This window comes from Puntigrus tetrazona, chromosome 2 (assembly GCF_018831695.1).
Source record: "Puntigrus tetrazona isolate hp1 chromosome 2, ASM1883169v1, whole genome shotgun sequence".
Lineage (NCBI taxonomy): Eukaryota > Metazoa > Chordata > Actinopteri > Cypriniformes > Cyprinidae > Puntigrus > Puntigrus tetrazona.
In genome coordinates, this window is record NC_056700.1 from 10,660,523 (window position 1) to 10,685,232 (window position 24,710).

Sequence of the window (24,710 nt, forward strand, 5' to 3'; positions counted from 1 at the left end):
TGTGTTTTGCAATTCTTGATCATCTAAATCGTTTCAATGGCCCCAACGCGTAGAGTTGCTTTAAATAAAATGAACAGCTGATTGCAAGTAATTCCATAGATTTTCCACGTGGCGTTGCATGCTCATTTTACCTTACAAAGCCCCTAGCAATTTTTTCCTCTTTAATGATAGAAAAAAACCCTGAACATCTGTCTAAAGCAAGACACACACAATACATATTAAAATGGAGGGAGGAGGGGGGCACATCTCTGGTGGAATATTAATGGCAGGAGAAGCCCAGATGCTCTTTTTATTGTGAATATGAGCCCTTGAAATGGGACCGTGGCCACAACCTGGTTATTAACACGTGCTGCGCTGAAGGTCTAAGCATTCCCCGAAGGGATTGAGCATTCATCGACTCAAACGCATCTGTCTTTCTGTTTGCTACATAATCCGACGCGAGCAAAATAAAAGTGAATCTAATTCAGTCACCCTGGGAGAAGACTGTACCGTGGGATCCGTGAGTGAAAAACGAAACGCAATTCGCTTTATTCAATCAACGCCGACTGCATCACTAACAAATTGGTCTCTGAATTGTATATAAGATCCAAGATCCAGAGCAGAAACTATAAGTGACTCGTAAGTGTTTAATAATTTAGCGACTCCTCCATACTCAAGACGGCGTCCCGAACACAATAAACCACTCCGTTTGACACGAACGCTTTGCACGTTTTGGCAGCAGAGCTAGATTTCACTAGAGATCATTGCAGGTGAAAATGATAAGCTTGTATATAAAATCTCTACTTGCGCCAAAAATTACAGTTGTGTGTTTTACAAGAAAATACCGCTTGAAAATGTCATGTTTATTTTGACGTACCATTCTTTGCAAATGCTTGTAGAATTAACTATCTGAATATTTCTGAATAAAACAATTCCTTTGGTTGTATGGCATTCTTAGAAATATTAACTAAACATACTTGACCATATTCCCAGTCTTTAAATATAGTTAAACCTTTACCTTTACCTTGAAAATCCAGTTGATAACTGTTGGTGAGACTAGATGTTTAACTGTAAATGTCATAAAAGTTTATAAGCCACGGTAAAGCCTCCGGTGAATATCATTATGTGAAATATATAAGGTGTTGTCAGAGCAGATGATGGAAGTCTAGAGCAAGAATATGATATAATGTGCAGCGTCTTGCCTAGCTCTGGTACCTCTGAAGATTATTACCAGTGTAAATGCACTTGAAGTCTGCATATCATATAAATCGTGACTTTATGCATATAGAATCATGTCTTTAATGAATCAAAACCTCTTTAAATGCAAAATACTGACTCACCGTCACATAGACGGCCATTGCATTGTCATATCTGCTTTTCTGTGGGCTACAGACGGAAAGAGTCCAGGCTCTCTTTCTGGTTGTTAATAATGCAGGAGGTTGTGGTAGATCTTATGTGGACCCTGTGAAAATGGAAGCAGCCTAGCAGAGGATGAATAATAAACACGGGTGACATGTTTGAATGCAGCGAGTCAAGGATGAGAGACAGAGACTTTCAATGGTTCAGCTCAATGCTTGTGAAGATGTTAACATTTGTAATGAATTTCATTTTGTGCGGTAGCTGCGGGCATACTTCAGGAAGCCGAGGTTACTCGGGTTCTCCGGCTGGCTTTTCATCTCAATGATAAAGTTGGGAGCGTAAGTGCTACGGTAAATTTTGCAAATAAATAAATAAAAGCTTTTTTTTTTTTGCGCACTACTGATGACAAAGCATTCATTCTGGAGATGGCAGAGTTGAACTCCTTTATCGTGCACTATTAATTACAAAAACAAACAAACAAACAAACAAACATGCATTTTGGAAATGATTGCCATTTATTTCCTTTTTGTACATTACTAATTCTAAAACAATCAAACAAACATGAATCCTGTAGATGGCGGGGGGTTATTTCCCTTATTGTTCATGACAAATATGAATTCTGAAAATTATAGTGATTCATTCAACTATTGTGTATCACCATTCATCAAACAAACATGAATTTTGGAGATGGTAGCCGAATCCTTCAGATGTATTTGCTGTAATTTTTTTAAATTAAATTTAAAAATAATAGTATATAGCACTTTTGGTTCATATTTTCCTGACTCGCACTGAATACAATCTATTTGCTTTTTGAATTGTTTTGGGTCACCAGTGACTTCCATAGTATTTTTTCTTACTATGGAGGTCAATGGTGACCCAAAACAGCACGGTTGCAAACTTTTATCGGAACATCTTCCTTTGTGTTCGCCAGAACAAAGAAATTCACACAGATTTGGAACTACAAGGGTGAGTAAAAGATGACAGAATTGTAATGTATGTCCTACTGTATGTTAGACCCAGTGGTCTCTGAGGTCTGTTATGTTTTTTTTTGTGTGTGTGATGATGATCCAGTCATTGAAAGAGGCCCCATATGCCAACAGTCGGCCATGATGCGGCCCCAGGGATCTTCTGTGGTCTCCCCAGGCACAACACTACTGTGGACATGAATTTCTCCTAATGTGATGCTAACTCTTCCTGTATAGCGCTCATAAAAGAAATGGAAAAATTAAGAGAGCGCCTCCAGTGACTTGCAAATCCATTTTAGCATAAAACCTGGAAGAACGAAACACTACAATGGGTAATCAATTTGCAGAAATGTCCCGAAATGTACTAGTAGGCTGCTAAGATGGCATTTGCCTCTTTATTGTAGGAATGCACGTCGTGCTTTATATTCCGCGGCCATCTGCTCAGCGGATCCTGACGCTAGAGGGCGATGTATCACACGCGACCCAACGCAACGCGAGAAGAACCGCACTGAATCCAACATGGCGTCGTGCAGCAGGGCTCAGGTGATCTCTCTCTACAGGATGCTTATGAAAGAGAGTAAAAAATTCCCCTCGTATAGTTACAGGTAAGCTTTTTTTTATTATTATTCGCTGTGTATAAATTATTCAAATTATATATGTATTTGAGCTCGCTGTCTTGGTCTAGGTGCGTAGGCTATATCAGCCACTGTAAAACTAGCAGTCTAATTTAAACGCGAAGTGCTTATATATGTAAACGACACGCGCCTTTCGTTTTATATTTATCATTTCAACTGTCATTTGCCGTTTACTCGTTGTTTACTATAGAAATACCGTTTGCTTTCAGAACATACGCACTTCGCAGAGTGAAAGATGGCTTCAGGGAGAACCTTCATGTGGACAACCCCAAAACTCTGGATATGCTCATAAATCAAGCTAGAGAGAATCTGGCGGTCATCAAGAGACAGGCAAGCAACGCCAGCTTTCTTTAAAATCTCACTATGATTTTCGTGGCCAACGAACTTGCAATAACATTTAGAGTTGCTAATAATGAAAATTGCGTTTAATGTCCTACATCTAAAACCGTATCATTTATCCTTGTCTTACAGGTTTCCATTGGCCATCTGTATTCTGCCCAGAAGCTAATTGTTGAAAAAGAGCCTCATTTATAAATGTCTGGTGGTTTGTTAATGACAAACCTGTTTATCCATGTTTGTAAAATTGTATATTAGAGTGTATTGTAAATGTATGTTTATGTTACATTTTGTAGAAAATAAATAAGATCTAATGAATGGCTAGAATATGATAATCACTATAAATAGAAAAAACATACACAAACAGCTTACCTACATTTGAGCAACTCTTAAGTTTGTTTTGAAGCTCTGTAATACATACTAATGGAAATGCTAAACATGATGTGACGGTAGGCCTTTGTTTAAATGACTAAGACAATTGAGCATGCAACTACAAGTCAGGTTCATTTTATTGAATTAAATTTCAGCTTGTAAGTAGTCAGATACTAAATCCTTGGGTTATCAAGTAGTTTGAGTCCTTAAAGTGTAGTTCTGTCCGTCATTATTGTCCCAGTATTTCCCCTCTTCGGTTTGACAATACACTGCGAAATGCACCGATGAATCTTTGTCTAAACAGAAAGGCATGTACAAAATGAAGTCAAACTTTCCCCACTCCATCCCCTTTTCTTCATTCAGTCTTAACGCAGCTTGCACGTCCGTAAATGTCAGCCAGTTATTCAAAGTATACCTAACCCCAACCTCACTTGGGTTGCTCTGCATCGCTCTGATCACACCCTTCACTTCAGAAGCGGTTATTGTGACGCACTCCAGTGCGACTCCCAGGCGGCGGGACTTCATATCGAACTCCAGCGAGCTCACAGGCATTTCAAAGGCTGGCGCTAAACGCGCTGAAATCAGTTGCTGGTTTTGAGGTCGATTCCGGAGTCCAGATGTTTCGTCAGAGATGTCAAAATGTCTGACGCTTGCCAGGTTCAACCCCATCGTGTCCGCAAACTGGACTCTCTTTCCGCGGGCTGGATGTTCCTTGTGTGAGGAAGATTCATGCTGGTGTAGATCTGCAGGCAGAGATTTGGCTCTTTGCCTGTCGGTGTTTGGTGAATTAGGTGATGATGCTGCTTTAGACAGACGCTCGGTCTCATCTGAAGTTTGAGTGTCCTCTGACTGCTCTGTGTCCATGGGTTTTCATCATATTGTCCAGCTAGTAAATGAGGAGCGGACGATCTTTTAAATATAGGAACTGGAGCTGCAGTCGTTGCGTAAGAACGATGCTCGACAAATATTATGTGCACATGAGTTGCGTCACAGCAACGTCACTTGTCTTTGCAAACAAATTTGTGATGTCTAATCAGCGGGGAAAAAAAAAAAACGTTTAAAAGCCGGAAAACAGCCTAAGCCTTTGAGGACATAATCATAGTTATTTAATATTAATAATTAAAAAACAAAGATTATTTAAATTTAAGCTATTTTTTTACATCTGATAAGATTTTTCATCTGTAATTTAAGTCATATATATTTAGAGTAGCCCCAAGAAATTTATAATTTGTTCCCTAGTTACACTAAAACTAAATTTGATGATGTGATAATAAAGAATTGTAAAGAACATCCAATCTTTAAAGTCACATTTAGTCTTCCAATGTATGTTATCTGCTCTGTCAATCATTGTCTAGTGCAGAAACAGTATGACGTACTGCAGAGTGCTTGTGCGCACATGACAGGGAGCACATTTTTCTGCATGTGGGTCTGTTTACACCCTTTATGAAAACAGAGTACAGTCAGTTTAATAGTTAAGGACATTATTATTATTATTATTATTATGTTGAAGTTGTTTTCCCTTCCAGAATTTCAGCTAGCATCTTGTTTTAAAGGAATAGGTCATTTTTTTTTTACATCATTTCATCACCGGTTTATTCCAATCTACAAGCCTGTATGAGTTTCTCTGTTCTGTTGAAGATATTTTGAAGAATGCTGGAAACTTATCATTTGGGGGAAAATAATACGGAAGTCAATATCTACCTTAAACTGGTTACCAGCCTTCTATAAAATATATTCGTTTGTGTTCAACAGAAAATAGAAACTCGGGTTTAGAACAACAAATGAGGACAATTTTAGTTTGAACTGTCCCTTTAATTTTAGAGGATTCTTTTGGATTGGTTCCAAATTATGATTTAAGTCCCCTAACAATTACTTAGGATTTTGAAAGAGGTAATTTGGGTAATTTGGCGCCGTGGTTTTCCATACAGAGACTATAAATAACTGTTATTTCACAAATCCGGCCACACTTTAGGGTATTTTAGCTAACCATTACGGCGCAGGATCATTTAAGTTTTTATAAGTCATTCTAGTTTTATTTTATTTTATTTGTAGGTGTAATATCGTTTGTAGTTATAGTATCAGTTATACTAATATACACTTATTCGTTGTTTATAAAATAATAAATCGGAATAACCACACATTTGCTTTAATTAACTTTTTAACTATTTATTTTTATTGAAGAGAATAACAAATGTATATACAAAAAAGGCACTAACGATTTAAAGTTCTCAAAGGGCACACATTTGCAAATAATATTCCTATCAGGTTTACGAGCCTGCCCGCGAGCAGGAACTGACGTCAAATGTTTGCGACAGAAGTTGGTAGCGGTTTCTAAACATAAAGCCGCATAACCTGGGAGCACAGTCGGCTTGTTTCTTTTTTTTGCCAGGGTGGTGTCATAAAAATGTAGACATTGCGCACAGATATCAAAATGTCTCCAGAGCTGGAAAAGTGCCCGAGAAGCCTGTTGGTATGCGAGAAATCAAACTTCTTGCATGAAAAGTCTCGGCATGACATCCACGTGTCGAAGCACAGCTTTAATTACAAGGTGAGTTTAATCACGTACGTTATTATAACATATAATATGATAACATATTATATAATTAACGTGTGCTCAACATATTATTTGACTGAGGTTAGACTGTGTTTGGATGCCTCTGTCCCGGTAGATCTCAGTGCTCATACCTGAATGCGGGACCCTTCCTGAGAACATCAGAGGTGTCCTCCACAGCTTCAGCCCTTACTATCTAGTGCGGGATCTGCCGGTTTATCAACTGCTGGAAGAAACGTTCCTCGAGTCGCTTGTCAAGAAGGGTAGGAGGCCATTATACATCGGTATCATATTTGCTTGTTTTTTTTTTTTTTTGTTTCGGTTGTATTGAATCATTTAAATTTTTATCTTTTCACACAGGAAACTTCTACGCGCTTTCCTACAACACCAGAATTGATGAAGATAATGCCATTGCTCTTCTTTCCAGCGGTAAGCAAGAGGCTTGCATGGATAAGTGTTTGGTTAATTTATTTTAAATTAATCATTGTATTTTGTAAGTTCAAAAGTTATGTGGTGTATTGCATTTTATTTTAAATGTACTGGTTTAATGTATTAAAATGAACATACTTGCTAGTTGGATTAATGTAGAATGCCTGTATATGCCAATATATATTAAGGGTTAATTGTGACAAGCACATTAGGATATAGACATGGAGTAATAGACATGAAATATTCATTTTAAACTTTTTTTTTTTTTTTTTTTTTTTTTTTAAGGTCAGTTAATTTTGTCTCTCGATAAAGACACGTATGAACAGCTTGGCTTGGAGGGACGCCCATCTCTATACAATCACAAAAAAGCCATGAGATTTGGTAAATCTATTTTATTCTCACTATCTTTTTATGTATGACATGTTTTATATGAACAAGCATACAATTTTCTGTGACCGTACTAATGTTATTATAATAATTCTATGTTTTGCAGTGGTGACTCTGGATCTCACTGATAAAAGCTTGAACCCAGGCACTAAACGATACCAGCGGGTTCTCTCAAGCTTGAAGGACAGACTACCACTCAAATATGACTTTCTTTTAACTAAATACAAGACAGGTTTGTCTTAAGTAATCCATCGTTATCATCGCTGACTTCAACAAACACATTTTTAAATTGCCTTAGCCTTTTGTATTTCTGAATTTTTCAGGTTCAGATGAAGATCTGACTCTGAACAAGCTGTTGTCCCAGTACTCTTACGAGGAGCACAAGCCTGCTTTAAGCCATCACACCCTGAAAAATATGCCATGTCCCACACTTTACCCATCAGATATACAGGGAAAGACACTGTCATGTGACCCACATCACTTCTTGGAGTGGCTTGGAGCGGTTAACCTAGACATCAGCTGGTAAGTGAGATGAAGTGTTAAATTCACTAAAGCTGTATCATGCAGTGCTCTTACATGATTGTCATCTGCTAAATACACGAATTGGTTCCATTTATATTGTTGTACAATTAATACTTGATTATGGCACAGGGACAACTGAAACTGCCTTTGGATTTCTGGGAGAGTTTGACTGTATTTCTCAATGTTTTCAGTGAAAATGCTGCTGATAGTTTCGTGTCAACATATGCGTGTCCAGAGCCCCAGAGCTCTGTCAGTCAGGCCCTGCTGTTCACCGTCACTGGCTTCATCTCACCTGAGAATGTGTTTGTGCTGCTGCAGGAACTCAGGTGAGAGCCCAGCATTACTGTCACCTACTGTATTCCAATTAATTATGCAAAGACAACTATAAGTAAGCAAGTTCTGTCTTGTAATTTGAGAGAGGACTATGTGCCTTAAAGCACATATAAAATAATTGATTCCAGTTTTAACACTAGTGCGTTAAACAAGATTTTATTTAAAATCATTCATTGAATGCACTAAAATGCAAACTCCTTTTAATACTGCGCTGTTTCGTCCTGCATTTGGGTTTGGTTTCCCGTAGAAAACGCCTAGTTTACACAGACTGATCCGTGCATCGCCCTCGTGGGTGGCAATCTGCGTCGTGCCATTTCCGGTCACGGAAATCGCACGTCGATGAGATTAACCCCTTAGGTATCGAAATGTACCCAGCACTACAGCTGTGGGCATTTAGTTATACAGCTGCTGTACCTATATAACTTGAATAACCCAGACGCAGAACTATACAGGTGGAGCTGGGGAAGGTGGAGGGTTTAATGCGCAGGCATTAGCCAAGTATTTCAGTGTTGAGTGAGCTCATTGGCTACTGATACAAGAGAACCAATCGTAATGAGTAAATCTATCGGACTGCGCCATATAGAGATTAATGCTAGAACTCTGTATATAAAAGCCTCCTATCAGCAATTTTCTTCACATTTTGAAATAATACATTTAATTGCAAAAGAGTGTCTGAAAACTGGGTATTTGCAAGTATTATACTTAAATATATTGTTATTTTTCCATGACACATATACTCTTTAGGGTAGCATAGTAAAATGTACTTTTGACAAGCTGTTTATTTCTCTACCCTGAATCATCCAGGCAGTATTTCATTGAGCCGAAGTTTACACCATGGATTTCCCTCACTGTGCATGGATTTATGGATAGTCCCGTGTCTTGGGGAACCACAGAACATGGATTCCTCAAAGGGGGTGAAAACTTCTACAATTTTGTTTGTTTTAAGAATCAGGACTACTGGTTACTCATGGCTACCGGTGCTCAAGATGGCTGCCCACCCTAGAACAGTGGACTTTTTTTTTTTTTTTTTTTCGTCTTTTTTTTTATGTAAAACACAAATATAAATATAAAATGTGCACTGTTGTTTCAAGTGTTTTTTTATTAAATTATAAGAGGACAACAGTAAGTAAAAAAAAAAAGTATATAATATCAATTTATTTGGACCAGTCATTTTCACAGCTGTTACATGTTCAGAAACCTAAAAATAATCTTTACAGATTGTACAATTTATAGCATTATTTAGTATATCAACTATAAGAAATAAGCCTTGCCATTTTTTTATATATATATATATGACCAGCATTTGAAACTAAAGGCAGATCACATTATGTACAGCTATGCTGAAAGTCAGAAAATGCTGATAATAGATATACTTTTGTCAGTGAAGTGACTGGAACAAAGTTATTTTCCCCAGGAATAGAGTCAGCAATGTTTTACATCAAACTACAACACCCTGTATACAGAATTCAAAAGACATCCATAATGGAGAGAGGGCTGAGCTCAAAGTCTCAAATTTACAAAAACGAAAAACATTTTAGATATCGCAAAGCTGCATTAAGAAAATAAAGACGCGTTTCTGGTTTTGTCTTTCAGGGTTAATAACAGATATCGAATGTTAATTATCACGGATCAAAGTTTCTTTGACAGTCAACGAAGCAGTTTACATACCACAAGTTAAAAGGTATAAGACATTATTAATGTCACAATGCACTTCATAATCAAATATAACCTGTTTTGTAAAAATCTCCAATTAAAGTAAGAACTAAAAAAAGCATTCAATAGGTATAAGAGAAATAATCCAAACAATTCTATTTCCACAATCATAAATATAATTTCGTAAACAAGAATTAATTTTACAAAACCATTTGGGAAAGGAAAAACATACACAACCATCTGTTAATTGATCCATGTTAAGGAACCACTTCAGCGAACTATGGTCAATAAATACTGAATACAATTAATAATAACATACATAAGTTACACATTTTAATCGCTGGGGCCGAGCGGATTATTTTTTTTCCTGTAAAGTATTTGTCAAACATACCAATTGTAAGCAAAGGTTTGGAGCTGAATAAGGAATAGTGCATAGATATCTGTACCAGAAACATGCTTTAGCATGAGATTTTGAAAAAAGGAAGCTTCACTGCTTAAAAAAAAAAAAAAATATGGTTTTTGAGAGGTAGGACTTTAGCACTAAGAAAAAGATAATTTTGCAAAGTCACATTTTATGCAATTTTTATGTGGACAGTCTCACAACGCATTTTCTGACTCCATCCCCACCCATGTTATAAAAAAATTGTAATAAGAAATCCGTTCCATTTAATAACAGTGCATACTAGCCAGTCATTACAGATGTTTGGATGGATTTCAGTAGGATCTCCCCTTAGAGATGGTTGTTTATCTCAAGGGCTCTTCTGATGATACAGCAGTCCAAGTCCGTTTGAACCAGCAGAAAAAGAAGGATGCAGATTTAAAAACACCAGCATCCTTTATTGACTTGTGAGGAACATACCTCATTCAATTTCATAATATCATAAGTTATTAAATTAGAGATACTGTGTCAAAAACATTTACATCAAAATTATTTGGTGGTATGTTACTCCAAAGCAAACAGTTTGTATGAAACTCTAAGCAGAAAACTTTAAATGTTAACTTTGATACAAATAACTGATTTCCTACTAAGCCAGAGCCTTGCAAATCCATAAGTATTCATTTTGTTGACTTGATCGTTATGTAAATCAGAAATTCAATTAGTAGTCTGTGTAACAGCACTGATGCTAGATCTTTAAGCACTGGTGTCATTTTTTGTTATCGCCAGTGTCTGTTTTTCTTGATATAACCATCAATTCATAAAAGTGACTTTAAAGGGCTGGCTGATGTAAATGCCGGCAGGATTTGCTTGAATATTCACGATGATCAAGGCTTTCTGTTTGCTGAATAAAAAGTACCTACTGAAGAAAAGACTGCTAAAGACTTGATACTAATTACAATCTGTTAGTGTAACGATATCCAAAATGAGCAAAATTCAACTCAAGTCTCATGCATCCCTTTCTTAAATTACACTATTATCCATCTTTTCTCAATCGGTCTGCATAGGTGGTGCTTCGAAAAGTAGCCCAAATCTGTATAAACCTCTATGACAAAAAGCAATTCATTACTTGATACAACAGAAATTGAGCAGAAAGATGACAGGAATTGACATATATTGGCATTCTGTCCTTCTGCGCAGTGCAAGATTCATCACAAACTTTGCATTGAAGTCATTATCAAGTGTAGCAGAATGAGTCGCAGCTTTCTGCAATCTAAAGAAAATGAAATACGTCCTGGACGAAGATGAAGTGCGAGGTTTGACCACGCCAGTCTTCCACTGTTCCATGAAAATCCTACTAAAAAAAAAAAAAAAAAAAAAAAAAAAGGAACCACTGACAAACCTTGTTTAAATAACATCAGGCACTTGAGGATGGAGGTTTTGACACCCATAGGACATTTAACTGACTTAGAATTCATCGATTTTCTTCTGTAGATATTTGAGTATGGAGTCCATGCCCTGAGGAGAGCCCCAGACCCTCTTAAGTGCCTCACATTCCCTCTCGTTGGCCTGCTCCAGGGCGGCTCGGTTAATGTTCCTCACCAGTGCTTTGGACTCGCGCAGAACCTTCAGTGTTTCCGGCGGCATCAGCATGACAAATAAAATGAGGGGAACAAAATAAGGAAGAAAAGGAAAAGAAGGCACATGACTTATGGATGTGGATGCACTGTGAATTTGTACACAAATTGTTGTTATCGCAACTGCAAACCAATGATTCAGAATCCTCAAGGGTCTAAGCAGGATTTAAAGCATAGTGTATAAGGATAAAGCTCATTTCCAAGTTTACCTAAAAAAAGACTGAGAATCAAATGCCCATGAGTTACAATGAAAAGCCATTAAAGGAAAAAAAAAAACAACATGAAAAGTTGAGGGGATTGTGTGGATGTGTATGCACTGAGAAAATGTAACAAGAAAAAAGGGGAAAAAAAAAAACAAAAATGAAGAGATGACTTACAACTGAATTACAAGATACTAGCTCCTTGATGCGAACCATGACTTCCTGTGTGAAGGTCCCTGGCCACAGAACCTGGGACACGAGTCCTTTGGCACAAGCCTCCTGAGCTGTCAACTTCCTCGCACTCAGGAGCATCTCATTAGCCTACATTGACAGTAAAAAAAAAAAAAGAAATCAGAATTTTTGGGATGCATGATATTGGATTTTTCCAGATAATCGATATGCCCATATTTTTCTACTCATATTGGCTGATAGCGCTATTTACTTTACTACCTGTGCAGAGATTATGTTGCCACTTTATTTTTAGATTGAACCATTTTTGTAGACTTAAGGCAACAGGTTTTTTTTTTTTGACTTGGCCATATTGATTTTTGTCTTGCTAATATTTAGTTTAAGAAGATCTGACGTAAAACAAAAAAAAAAAGCCTCTAATCTCAGCTACGCAATCTGAGAGGATACACAGTTTTCGTAGAGGTGAGTTTGGAGGACTGGTAAAGTTAGGTGTGAAAAAAATATTACCAAGAGGTAGAAAATGTATAAATGAGAGAGGTCCTAAAACTGAGCCCTGTGGAACCCCAGTACCAACACTGCTTCAGGTGTACAAATTAAGTACAACCTGTTAAGCTCAAAAACCTCTGAATTCCCATGATTCCAATATACTCCAAACTGTTTGACAGAATACTGTGGGAGATGGTTTCAAATGCTGCACTCAAGTCAAGCTAAATAAGAATAGATAGAAGTTCTGAATCAGCAGCTGCCATCAAGTCATTGGAAATCTTAACTTAATGCAGTCTCAACACTATGGTGTGAATGGAAGCCAGATTGAAATTGCTCATATAGACTATTATTAGACAGATGATCCTGGACCTAGGCTGCATCAATCCTTTCCAGCATTTTAGAAAGAAATGAAAGATTCAAACACGCGCGAGGAGCAAAGAAATTTAGAGGTTGGTCAGAACAAATACAAAGACATTACTTAATATTATCTTTGTAATTACATGCTTACTATATTTCTAAATGTGTTTTAATGCATACTTAAATATATACCTATCAAACATTTAGAATAATTAAGATCTTTTACATTTCTTGGCAGAAATCCTTTATGCTCATGGTGCATTTCGGTGCTGGGCAAAGAAAAGAATATATTTATAATTTAACAGCAGTGGTGATAATGAGATGAGCTCCAGTCTCTTTTGCCACACTTCTCATTTCTCATGCCCACTTCATGGTAGCTGCAGGGTGGTGACCAAAAGTCGGCGCTGTCACAAGCAGAGGTAGCCACTCCACAAATCTTGCCTTGCCAGTTTGTCATGAGCTAAATCACTCAACTGATGCTATAAATACATTTTCAATAGCCTCTCTATGTAGTGGTTTATACAGATGCCTGACATTTTACAATTTTCTTTCTTTTACCAGCAAGAGCTACTTGTGTCACAGTGTGTTTTTGGTAGTCTAAAGGATATGGAAAACTGACAAAATGAATCGACAATGCACCTCGATTTAAAATAAAACCTAGGTTAACAAATCCTTTGATTAGCTCTAAACCTTGCTTATTATGATCCAAAACACCCCATACACACACACACACACACTTAAGAGATTGTGTGCAAACAGGATCTTTTCAAAAATGCCATTTTTTGTGTCGCTTATTCATTCATCAGCGCTGCGTGTGTCTTGTGCAAACAATTCAGATTGGCTAGTAATGTTAGTTTGGTTGAGAGTGAAAGCTGTGCTGCTCACATACCATTTATAGGTGAACTCATGGACAGGAAGGGGATATTTTTTTTGCAGCTATATGCTGCACGCCGGAGAACATTAAGCCCCATACATACTACACAAAAGTTATTCACGCAGAGGCAACCTTTATGTACTCACCGGAGCGACTCCCATGATGAGAGGAAATGTTACAGAGGAGCAGGCGTCTGGGGTTTGGCCAAAGATTGTGTAAGGAGTCTGGAACCAAGCTTTCTCATTGGCCCAGATGACATCACACAGAGGCAAGATAGACGCTCCAAGCCCAATAGCAGGCCCATTCACAGCAGCAATGATGGGCTTCTTGAACTGAATAAATGTGTTGACGAATGTTCTGCAGACAACAAACAACACATCGGTTTATATATAGCTACTATAACAAAACAATTTTCGGAAATATGGAGGTAAATAGCTGTCATAATATTTATATTCTCATCATTTTGTACCTGATTGTCTCCGCCATTTTGATGCTTTCTTTTTTCCTGTCGTCCGTGAGCCGCCTAATAAAATAGATGAAGTCGAGGCCAAAGCAGAAGACGTTTCCCACGGCACTCAGTAGAACAAGTTTACTGTCATCAGCTGCAGCTGTGGCCATGGCACTCTGAACCTCTTTCATTACCTGAAAAGCATTTGAGTGATGTTCTATCACTTTAGAGTGGGGTGAGGGAATGACCAATATCATAGTAGGAGTAATATCATACGTAATAGAAACCTAGTTACACTGTGTCTACGTCAGAACGTAACAAGACGTGTCGAAACAAAATAGCCTTTCTGTGACGCAGTCTGTAAAGAACACTATACATGTGCTGTATGTCATCAGTTTTTGTTTTTTTCTACCATCCATCCTTAATTCAGAGATGGAGGTTTGGTCCAAACTATTTTTGTGCATTTTAAAAGTCAAATCAACATCTCTAACATGAAATATTACATGACATTATTATCAATATTATATTTGTACTCACATCAGGATTCAGTGAGTTGTTCTCGGAGGTCTTTGTAGAAAACAGAATGTGTGTAAAGCCATCTTGTTTCTTAACTACAATGTCCCTGTAGCGGTAAGCACTCTCAGTTTGACGAACACTGAAGCGCAGACGCTTGTCGAAAGTTGCGCGGTCGTCAAAGCGCCTTTTGCCTGTGAGCCCTGAGCTGCTCATCCCTCCTGCCGCACCACTTTGAGTAATGGCTGTTCCATTTGCAGACGAGGCCTCCATGAGAGTAGTCACGCCTACGAAAAAGCAAAAATGAATAAATATAATATATACAAATTAGTGCGGTCAAACAACATCATGGCCTGAAATTAATAGCGCAAGTCATCTGCATATGCAAGACATACCACTACATTTTAAAATTTGACATAAATATTCAGTATAACACATGCCTGAATCGAATCACTTGATGTTCTGCAGCGACAAATTTGCTTTCATTCACTGAGTGCTTGTTTATTAGGGTTTATTGTGTAGTTCCATGACTAGAAACAGGCAATCCATTAAATCCGGGTCATCAAACTTGATCCTAGAGGACCGGTGTCTTGCAGAGTTTAGCTCCATCCTGCCTCAACACACCTGCCTACAAGTTTTAAGTATACCTAGTAAGACCTTGATTAGCAGCTTCAGGTGTGTTTGATTAGGATTGGAGCTAAACTCTGCAGGACACCGGCCATCCAGGACCGAACTTGGTGACCCATGCATTAAAATGTTTCGAGCTGAAACAAACAAAATTCTCTACTAAACCTCAAAAGCATGTACTGTAATGTTCTCGGCGTTAGTTGAGAGGACTCTACCTTTCCCGTTTAATGTTCGGACGGCAGCGGGGGTAATGGGAATCTGCGGTGGCGGAAGGGCTGTCTGCGTTCTGGGCCTCGTGCCCATACGGGCCCGTTCCTCTCCTTGAACGCGCACAGCTCCGGCGGGTTTCTCCAGCAAGGCCACTTCAGGAGGCACAGCATCGGGCTCTTGGCCTCCCTGCTCCAGACTGTGCGCCGCCTCACTGGGAGACTCCTCTGTGTCAGTGCGGCTGTTCATTGGGCTCTTTGGCACTAGGATTTTGATGCCAGACTTAGCCAGGTCCATACTACGCCGCAGCGCACTCACAGTAGGGGCAGCTGTGGGCGTTGCGGTCGGAGCCGTGTCAGTGAATGTGCTCGAAACGGCAGTGGCGCTCACGCCGGCCGCTCGCTTACTCTTCTGCTGCTGCGCATCGCTGTTGTGCGGTGAAGGCTGCGCTGGCTGAAGCCGTTTTGTGGAAGGTGTGTTTGAGGTGGGTGGAGAGGTCTTTGCTGTGTTAGGGCTCGCTGAGGACTGCTGAGGCCGGCTGATTTGTTTGCGGGCGTTGATGCTAGTGTTGCCTCCGGCTGTGCTGGGAGAGCTGCGCGTGGAACGGAGTAAAGCCCCGTCTTTCTGCTTCTCGATGTGTTGCCGATTAAATTCATGGATGAACTCCACACAGCTGGACAGGTGACTCTCCGGCTCCCAGGTGTCTCCCTCAGAACCGTAGCCTCTCCAGTGGACCAGGTACTCAGTCTTGCCCTTTTTGTTCTTACGTTTGCCTAATATTCTCTCCACCTAAAGAGGGGTGAAAAATGGTTTACTGAAATGTATATAAAATAAAAACATGCTGGAGATTGACAGACTAAAGAACAGCATTTAATCAATAAAAGTTAGTTAGCTATGAAGGAAGATGGCAATTTCTATCAGTACACTTTATACAATAGTTTTATTTTTTTAAAGCAGATGTGAAAAATGCATATTTATAGCAATTATTAAATTGGCTAGATAAATGAAAAGCAGGTAGTTTTAAACACATCAAATGTGACCCTGGTCAACAAGACCAGCCATAATGGTCAATTGTTTTGAAATTGAGATTTAGGCTGGAAATCTGAAGCTGAATAAATAAGCCTCCCATTGATGTATAGTTTGATAGAATTGGACAATATTTGGCCGAGATGCAACTATTTGAAAATCTGTAATCTGAGGTGCAAAAAAAAAAAGAAAGAAAAAATCTAAGTATTGAGAAACTTGCCTTTAATGTTGTCCAAATGCAGTTTGCATTTAGCAATGCATATTACTAATCAGAAATTAGGTTTTAATATAATAACAAAAAATATATAATAATAATCTAGAATTTTGACTGATACATTGAATGTACTGTTAGCTATTACTACACATACCTGTGCAACTTAAAAAACCTAAAAAAAACTAACATCATGCCTTAAAATTATGATTTTAGATAAGTATGAATAAATGAATGCTTCCACTTTTAATTGCACTCAACTGAACTGAACAAAGGACTAAGAATAGGTAATTTGGCCAGCAAGGAGATGGTGAAGGTTCATGATTAGGCTGTTGGTGCAGAATATTGCATTAATTAACTAAAAATGTACTAACCTAGCTCACACAGGGTTTAACAACAACTAAATATTGCCTATACAAATTAAAAGAAAAGAAGTTAACAAAAATACTGGATCCACGTTTTGGTGATCAAACATAAATAAAAGAGGTTTACAACACAAGCAATTTTTAAAAGACTAGTAGGGTAGGCTAGGCTTCCTAGGCTACAAATTGCTTATATGCTCCAGGAACTTAATTTGCACAACTCAAAATATATTTGGGCACATTTGTGTAAATAATTGTTGTGGTGCAACCTGTTTTCATTTCTGTGCAAAACAAATTAATGCACAGTATGTGCCTGCTGTGAGCTGATGCAGTAACGGCTATGCCGCTCTAATCAACATTACATAACATTAGTCGTCAATCACTCCCAGTCACTGACACTGTGCTTTGCTGGAACTCGGAACTAGAAATATTACATCGTTTTTAAATTAAGTATATACCGTTATGTATGCAAACGGCCAGTAATACAGATCAGAGATGCTGAAGATGAACACAAAATGAAAAATACTGACAGAGCAAGATCAATGTTCACAAGATACAAGAAAACTGAAGGTGATTCATCTGCGATTATGAATGCGATATTGCGTAGCTAGTCAATTATCAATGGCTTTGTGTATTAAATGCTGCTTTATCTGAAAGCAGGTGATGGACATTTTACGACTATTCAAGGAGCTGGGTTTACTGACGAGATGCACATGATTCTCACGCTCTATGTATCGCACAGCTCTACATCCACATTTGTCCTTCGACAGTGCTGCATATAACTTCCTCAAAAAAGAATGTCTCCAACAAAGTGTGGTGTTGGTTGTAAGCGAAAGACAACCTTGATCAGCTTCCCAAAGGACCCAGCATTACATGGACGGCGGATACAGCTTGTTTTTCTGGGAAAGCAGTGGAGTCTCAAAAAGTATGTTTGATTGTTCCCTTCATTTGACAAAATGTTTTATAAACAAGGCCCAGTTCCATGTTGGATTTGAACGTCACTTAATGCTTAAAGGGACTCTCTACCCCAAAATAAAAATGTTGTCACTAATCACTTACCCCCAAGTCGTTCCAAACCCATAAGAGCTTTGTTTGTCTTCAAAACACAATTTAAGTTCATTTTTATAGGAGGTTTATGACTGTCCCACTGACTGCAAAGTAAATGACACTACCAAGGTCTAGAAAAGTATTAAAAAAAGTCATCAGAATACTCCATCTGCCATCAATCTGAATGTTACGAAGAGGCAAGAATACTTTTTATACACAAAGAAAATAAAAATAGTTTTCTAATTTTACTAATTTATCTTCTCTGCGTCTCTCAGAATCACCAAAGACTATAGAAAACCCAAGGTGTGTCACTTGTACAGATTTAAATGTGGAAAAATGCAACACATAACAGGAATCAATCAATTGCAGGAAGCCCCGCCTTCTGAATAAAATAGCCAATAGCTGATCTGGAAAGTCAGTGCATCGCCTCATCTGTCGTTAGAAGTTTAAGTAGTTATAGAAACAGCAGCATTCTGAGACGTGCACCTAGGACTGCGCGTTCGCACCAGCTGATCTCGCCAGGGAAATAAGCTTTTTATGATTGCTAATTGAGCTAAAGAATCAACAATACACAGCTGTTGTTAGATTTCATTGGTGATTTCAAATATGAAATTTATTGCATGCTTAGAGAACAGTTTAGGAGAATTTGATGTTTCCCAATACAAAGCTGCAGACATTTCAAAGATGGCCACCATTTTGGAGAATATCCACAGGACGCAAAAACATACGCTCTTCTGTCAGCTGCAGTACGTTTTCTGTGCATTTTTATGCCTTGATTTAAACAAAAACAATGCTTCCTTGTGGCACGGCTGAAACAGAACAGCTTAAGTAGTGCGTTCAGTGGATATTCTCCAAAACTACAGTGACACGCAGAGACACGGGGGAGATGAATTATTGAATCATGTTTTTTTTGTAGATATATACATATATAATTAAAATAACTGACTAACTTTCCGTGAGAATGACTATGACTCGACGTATGATGCAACTTACATCATAGGTCAGAACTCAGCCAAGAAGCCGGAATTCGGCGCTTAGTCAGTCAGTTATTTACATTAGAATTTTAAGAATTTACAAAAACCCATCAATCTGCTTCAAAGGACATGCGATAAACCCCCGAAGGCGTATAGGTTAGTTTTACGTCGCAATACTTGTGGATATATAGAAGAAAGTCCTATACATTTACGATCGCTTCGGAGTGAGTAAAATACGGAGTGATTTTCATTTTTGGGTGTACTATTCCTTTAAATTAAAAAAGGGTTTTGCAATAAAAACTTAAAGGATAAATTAACCAAATCTTGCAATTATGAACAAATCATCATCAGACTGGTTTATCAGGTTCACAAAACCAATTAACTAAAAGAACCTTTCAGCTAAGAATTGAGAAAGGTAAGCAAATGATTACAGGAGTGTAATTTTACCAGGCTGATGTCTCAGTCCAAGGCTGTACTTCTTCACGAAGATGCTACAATAATTGGGATTATCTTTAGTAACAGCAAGATGACTATATGTGGGAATGAACAAGAGCTTCTAACTAGACTGTTTCATGACAATAATCTGACTGTGAATGTCAACATGACAAAAAAGGCCCTTTGTGAACTCTTTGTGAACACCCAGTGAGTGCAACTCTTCAATCAACATCAATGGCACTACAGAGAAAAGAGAAAAGTGTCGGCTGCTTCAGGTTCCTTGGCATGCAAATCTCTACTGGCCTGGTTTAGTCTCACAATACTGTAGCCAATCTGAAAGAGGCACAAAAACACCTGTGCTTTCTGAGGTGTGCCACGAAATCATTATCTTCTCATTATCTACTCATTACACAAAAATCAGAGAAATTATTTGTGTAGTACTATCAAACACAACTAAGGCGGCGTGTGTAAAGATACACACAACTCAATCCAGAAGTAAACCTAAACAATCACCAAAAGCACTTTCTACTCCATTCATATAATATTTTGCCGCTTACCTTGAAGCAGTACAGGACTGTTAGTTATTGCCAAAACCCCCCCTTTGATTACCTTTATATCGTTGCAAACCTGTCCATACAATTAAACTTTTATTTTATGAACAGTACAAACATTCTAGAACAAACTGTCCTATCAAGGCTTTTCCACTACAGTACAACTACACTGCTAACTACAACCAGTACACCTTTTTTCCCCTATTGTGCACATCCACAATTCCTTATCTCCCTACTGCATATTTAAACACCTTATATAATCATTCAAAGTAAGTTGATTGGAGGTGGATGAAAACAAGGAACAAGTTTTTTTTTCTAAATAGGTTCCAATAAAAAAAAGAACAACTTATGGGTTATAAAAGGCCCCCCAAACAGTTTCAAGAGTCTGTTCTATAACACTTCCTAAGAAATGATTCGGATAGACACATACGTAACATAGACGTAACATTACAACTTGTATCTGCATAAAAGGATGCAAACGCCACTAAACTTATGAGTTCAACCCAAATGAAACCTAAAATGAAGTATCCTTGTAGCGTTGCAAAACTGAAATTGAGCCACTGATGTCACATGGACTTTTTTACTGACTTAGTTACAAGGTTGGATCTGCGATAATTTCAGTTGTATGGCTGTCTATGGAGGGTCAGATGGCTCTTTGATTTCATCAATAATATCTACATTTCTGTTCTGAAGATGAGTGAAGGTCTTACAGGTTTGGAACAACATGAGGGTCAGTAATTAATGACAAATTTTTCATTTTGGAGAGAACTAACCCTTTAAGTTACTTGCTATAGCATGAGAGAGAAAGAGAGAGCTCTGTGATGTGTATGAAACACGGACAACGGATGCAAACAGAATTTACTATAGATTTCACATTCTGTAAAGTTCTCATTATTACGCTTATGGCAGATGTGTTTTGTATTTTCATCAACATTATCAAGTGATTTCTCAAAGCGACAGAGCATTTTCAAAGCCAGTTTGTCTAATGTTAAACAAATATGACGGGAAAAAAAAGCGCTGTTGCATTATTATAATCATTACTATTTTTAAAAAGAAACATCTAAAAGCAATATGACCTTCTCAAATATTGAGCATTGCATTTGAGCATGAAACTAAGCACTGGTAATATTCATCACATTCAGCAAGTTAATAAACGTTAATATCCCAACACATATTAGATAAATTAGATATGCATGTACAGTAGCTTCTCGTGTCTATTTAATTAGTTCTGGATAAAATGTGTTCTTAACAACCCTACTCATGAGAACTATTCAGTTAACAGTCTAGAAGGGACTTCAGAACCGTTATGAATTTAAAGCAATACTGAATTACTTCCCATCAACAAGAAACGTTTCTCTTGTTTCCAAAGCCAAACAATGACTCAAAGAAGGCTCTTTTTCCTCAAGCGCAAATAAAAGCACTAAAGAATGCTTATACAAAAAGTCCAAAATATATCATATTGACTTTCTAACTTTAGAGAAAACGTGTATTTTTTACTAGGCTGCGTTGTAGGTTTGTACTGGGGGCTATTGCTGTTTACTGGATGTAAAAATGTGACATTGCTGAGCTCTGCCACAGCTAAAAAATCCTATTCCCCAAAGATTCAAGGTGCCTGAGGAATTCTGCGTAACTACAGAATCTGCTGCAGGGCTTTTACTCTTATCTTTTATCATGGACTCTGTCATCATTTCAAGGATTATAGATTCGCATTCTTCTACTGGCTTCATGGTTTATCACACCAGTTTGAAAAGAAGACCCAACATATTGTTTGCCACATAAAACGCATACACACACCAGAAACTTTGCAAAGGGCAAGTGCATAATTAATGTCTCACTAGAGTATTTTAAATGCCATAGATTGGTTTTACAGCGTTTTGAACAACTATTTACAGGCTCTTGAGGTCTGAGTTTTGATGAAGCATCTCCCTGTCCTTCCCATCAGTCTGTAGTTCACAGATGTTAGTTACAAATATACACTTGTTCCTGTTCCTCTTATTTCTTTTACCACACTGGACTTGTGATTTCTGTCTAAATTTGTTAATCTGTTAATCAGATGGCAACTCATCAACTCAAGTATTTAAAATACCATCTGATACTAGTTTCAACAGATAATTCAACCCCAAGATGCCCATGGGATGCACATATCATTTTTCTGATTTACTAGGTTCATTTACCACAAGGGCAAAGTTCTTCAACTCAGTATTTTTCTTCTTTTATTTTCCTCAATGGGATTTCAGAAAATTTTCCAATAAAGAACACCTCGGGTACATTATTGATTTAATGTCTTTAAGTATTCATATAACTATTCAACGTATCTGAATACTGCAAAATATTATTATACAGTTATATGCTCTGTCTAAAAAGATTAACAGGTTACTGCTAACTGAGAAAATTAATGAAACTTTAAAGTTTAATACACTGGGTACTGAACCCAGAACATTCTAAACAATTTCAAGACAGTTTGGAAAATGAAATAAATACCTTGTTACTTTCTTATTTATCAGGTTGAAAGAAGGTAGAGAACAGAAAGCCAGCCAAAAAGATTTGAATAAAAGCCGTGACCATCCTTTTAGATTTAAGATTAAAGTCAACAGTTGGGGTGCAAAAACCAAACCAAAACAATCTGCCCAAGCTGCAATCAAAAAGACACCATTCTTTTGACAACACATGGAAATGGATCGTGACTAAGAGTTCTGGTATTGTCGGTTGAATGGACAGTATTATTAAGGTGTTTAAAAATGGGGGCATTATTCACGCAGGTCTTTAAAAACTGGTCAAACATGTTTAAATAGATCTATTCTCTTCATCACACCTTTGTAACACCTTTAATCTAATCAACAGCGTATCCCAATAAGCACATCAATTGTAATCTCACATGTAGTCTGTAGCATCTAATTCTCAATATTTAGGCTGGATAAACATGCTATATGTAGTCTTCTCTCCAAGATCTTGCCATTATAACAACATTTTAAAAGCCTCCGAATAAACTAAACCATATATACCGTGACACTGGGCGTCTTTTATATGAAACCACACGCCATGTTCGGTCTATTTACTATAATTCCTAATACCATAACCTCAAAACTCGGTAATGATCTAACTGGAAACGAAACCAAGCAAAGGCGACCAAAACACAAGAGTGCTGGATGGCTAGTTCTGATCCAAGCAGGTTGAACGCTCTGCAAGTGAAGCTAAAAACACAGGTCCTGCTGGAAAGCGGGTGAAAGAAAGTTCCCGCGGAGCTGAATACAACATCCTGAAGCGAGCTGACTTTCAGCTGTCCTGTTGTGTCCATCACACCCCAAAGACCTCATGGTTAGCAGCTAGCTTGATGAAATAACACTCTCCAAAGTGCCCTTCCTTCCCTCCCCCGCCTCATCCACTGCCTCCACCAGCATCTCTCCACACTAAACTCCGCAAACTAACAACCAGGACCGCACTGGCTCCACGCTAGCCCGAGCTACTAGTTTATATCGTTAGCACGCAACCCTACCGACGTAGTTTTAACTAGTTATGCGAGCGAGCAAGCCAGTTGTTAAGACTATTCGCCAGCGCAGTCTACACGAGCCTCGGGACGCGTCGTATACGTGCAACTACACGCAAATATAAATCGATTAACTGCGTCTAAACGGACGCGAACGGTAAAACCACCGACGCTCACCTCGTAGAGTTCCTCCGTAGCCATCATGTCACGATAATCTTCGACGTTGTGGCAATCCGTGAAGATTGTAGACACTTTTTTCCTCCAGTTGCAGTTGTCTTTGGCCTCTCCTCCTTTTTCAGTTGGTCGGGTGAGATGTGCTTGACCCGCACCGAGGATCTCTTTGCTGTCTAGTTCTCGCGCTCAACGTCTATCCAACAACATTATAGTTAGAATGAAGCCTTTCATTCCCGATTAAGTCCGAACGAGTACTTTTGTCGGTCCAGGCGGCGATTTTAGAGAGTGTTACCGTAAACTAGTCTGTAGGCAGTGCTGATTACGCGCTCGCCTGCTCTCAGTTCTGCCACACAGGAAGTCTCAATCGAACGCAGATTAGAGTCGAGATGAGTTTGCACTGCCTGCAAGCCTCGTGATAGAGCCGTGGACGACGCTCATCTGCGTTTTGCCAATCTTTATCGGTGTTGATTTTGAGCGTTGGTCTAAAGGAACATAACTGACGTAAATCCGCAATGGTTCAAACAATAATTAATAGCGTAAAGCGCCAGGTGAGTGTAGCCAGTGAGTCAGTCTAAAACATTTCCATGAATGCCATGTTCTCCGTGCGTTGTTCACGCGCACGAATGGTTTGGTTTTTTAACTTTTACAGATGAAAATGACTTATTTTTCATATCTTCTATAGCATATTTAATCGTAGAGATTAATAAGATTGAATTATTTAGCAACTTGAATGATTTAGCAACAAGGACGGCCCAAATAAAGGTGTTAATTATTTTGTAATTTATGCAATGTCAAGCTGGAATTTAAAAGATGCCAAAGATCCGATTGAAACGTTAGGTAAGAGATACTGTACGGGCAGCTGGTCGTTATATAAAAAACCAAATCCAGCCAGGATGATTGACCTTGCTATTACTCGGCTACTATGAATAATTAAGTGAAATAATTGAAAGGAGTTGAAATTGTGATTGTTGTTAACAAAAGAAGAGTTATACAGAGGTATTTAGCAGCTGA

General features: G+C 38.2%; 5 protein-coding genes across 6 annotated transcripts in view; 2 read left to right on the forward strand and 3 right to left on the reverse strand.

The window, feature by feature from the left end:
- tox (thymocyte selection-associated high mobility group box) overlaps positions 1-24,710 on the reverse strand; it is an 839,643-nt gene that overhangs the window by 437,192 nt on the left and 377,741 nt on the right. The gene's annotated exons all lie outside the window — the stretch shown is intronic.
- Positions 2,207-3,592, forward strand: lyrm4 (LYR motif containing 4). The gene is made up of 3 exons (XM_043259781.1): positions 2,207-2,908; positions 3,148-3,268; positions 3,410-3,592. The coding sequence occupies exons 1-3, from the start codon at positions 2,823-2,825 to the stop codon at positions 3,470-3,472; spliced, it is 270 nt and encodes an 89-aa protein (XP_043115716.1). The 5' UTR covers positions 2,207-2,822; the 3' UTR covers positions 3,473-3,592.
- On the reverse strand, positions 3,766-4,548 carry LOC122359387 (protein phosphatase 1 regulatory subunit 3G-like). The gene has a single exon (XM_043259675.1). The coding sequence runs from the start codon at positions 4,508-4,510 to the stop codon at positions 3,836-3,838; it is 675 nt and encodes a 224-aa protein (XP_043115610.1). The 5' UTR covers positions 4,511-4,548; the 3' UTR covers positions 3,766-3,835.
- Positions 5,383-11,290, forward strand: rpp40 (ribonuclease P/MRP 40 subunit). The gene is made up of 8 exons (XM_043259616.1): positions 5,383-6,194; positions 6,316-6,460; positions 6,558-6,626; positions 6,912-7,007; positions 7,120-7,245; positions 7,337-7,535; positions 7,727-7,861; positions 8,673-11,290. The coding sequence occupies exons 1-8, from the start codon at positions 6,078-6,080 to the stop codon at positions 8,869-8,871; spliced, it is 1,086 nt and encodes a 361-aa protein (XP_043115551.1). The 5' UTR covers positions 5,383-6,077; the 3' UTR covers positions 8,872-11,290.
- Positions 8,948-24,133, reverse strand: cdyl (chromodomain protein, Y-like). Of its 2 annotated transcripts, none has more exons than XM_043259352.1 (8): positions 23,703-24,133; positions 15,444-16,224; positions 14,626-14,888; positions 14,110-14,282; positions 13,787-13,997; positions 11,912-12,055; positions 11,365-11,523; positions 8,948-11,251 (listed from the first exon to the last, which is right to left on the reverse strand). In XM_043259352.1, the coding sequence occupies exons 1-7, from the start codon at positions 23,727-23,729 to the stop codon at positions 11,365-11,367; spliced, it is 1,758 nt and encodes a 585-aa protein (XP_043115287.1). In that variant the 5' UTR covers positions 23,730-24,133; the 3' UTR covers positions 8,948-11,251. The 2 variants fall into 2 exon arrangements, with proteins under 2 accessions (XP_043115287.1, XP_043115277.1); XM_043259342.1 differs by having other exon boundaries at positions 8,948-11,254.

Coding starts and splice junctions, on each gene's coding strand:
- lyrm4 (XM_043259781.1), top strand. CDS start 2,823: ATGGCGTCGTGCAGCAGGGCTCAGGTGATCTCTCTCTACAGGATGCTT. Junction 2,909..3,147: donor TTCCCCTCGTATAGTTACAG/GTAAGCTTTTTT, acceptor GTTTGCTTTCAG/AACATACGCACTTCGCAGAG. Junction 3,269..3,409: donor TGGCGGTCATCAAGAGACAG/GCAAGCAACGCC, acceptor CTTGTCTTACAG/GTTTCCATTGGCCATCTGTA.
- LOC122359387 (XM_043259675.1), bottom strand. CDS start 4,510: ATGGACACAGAGCAGTCAGAGGACACTCAAACTTCAGATGAGACCGAG.
- rpp40 (XM_043259616.1), top strand. CDS start 6,078: ATGTCTCCAGAGCTGGAAAAGTGCCCGAGAAGCCTGTTGGTATGCGAG. Junction 6,195..6,315: donor AGCACAGCTTTAATTACAAG/GTGAGTTTAATC, acceptor CTGTCCCGGTAG/ATCTCAGTGCTCATACCTGA. Junction 6,461..6,557: donor CGAGTCGCTTGTCAAGAAGG/GTAGGAGGCCAT, acceptor CTTTTCACACAG/GAAACTTCTACGCGCTTTCC.
- cdyl (XM_043259352.1), bottom strand. CDS start 23,729: ATGATGGCTACGGAGGAACTCTACGAG. Junction 14,889..15,443: donor CCGAACATTAAACGGGAAAG/GTAGAGTCCTCT, acceptor GCTTTTTCGTAG/GCGTGACTACTCTCATGGAG. Junction 14,283..14,625: donor ACAACTCACTGAATCCTGAT/GTGAGTACAAAT, acceptor AATGCTTTTCAG/GTAATGAAAGAGGTTCAGAG.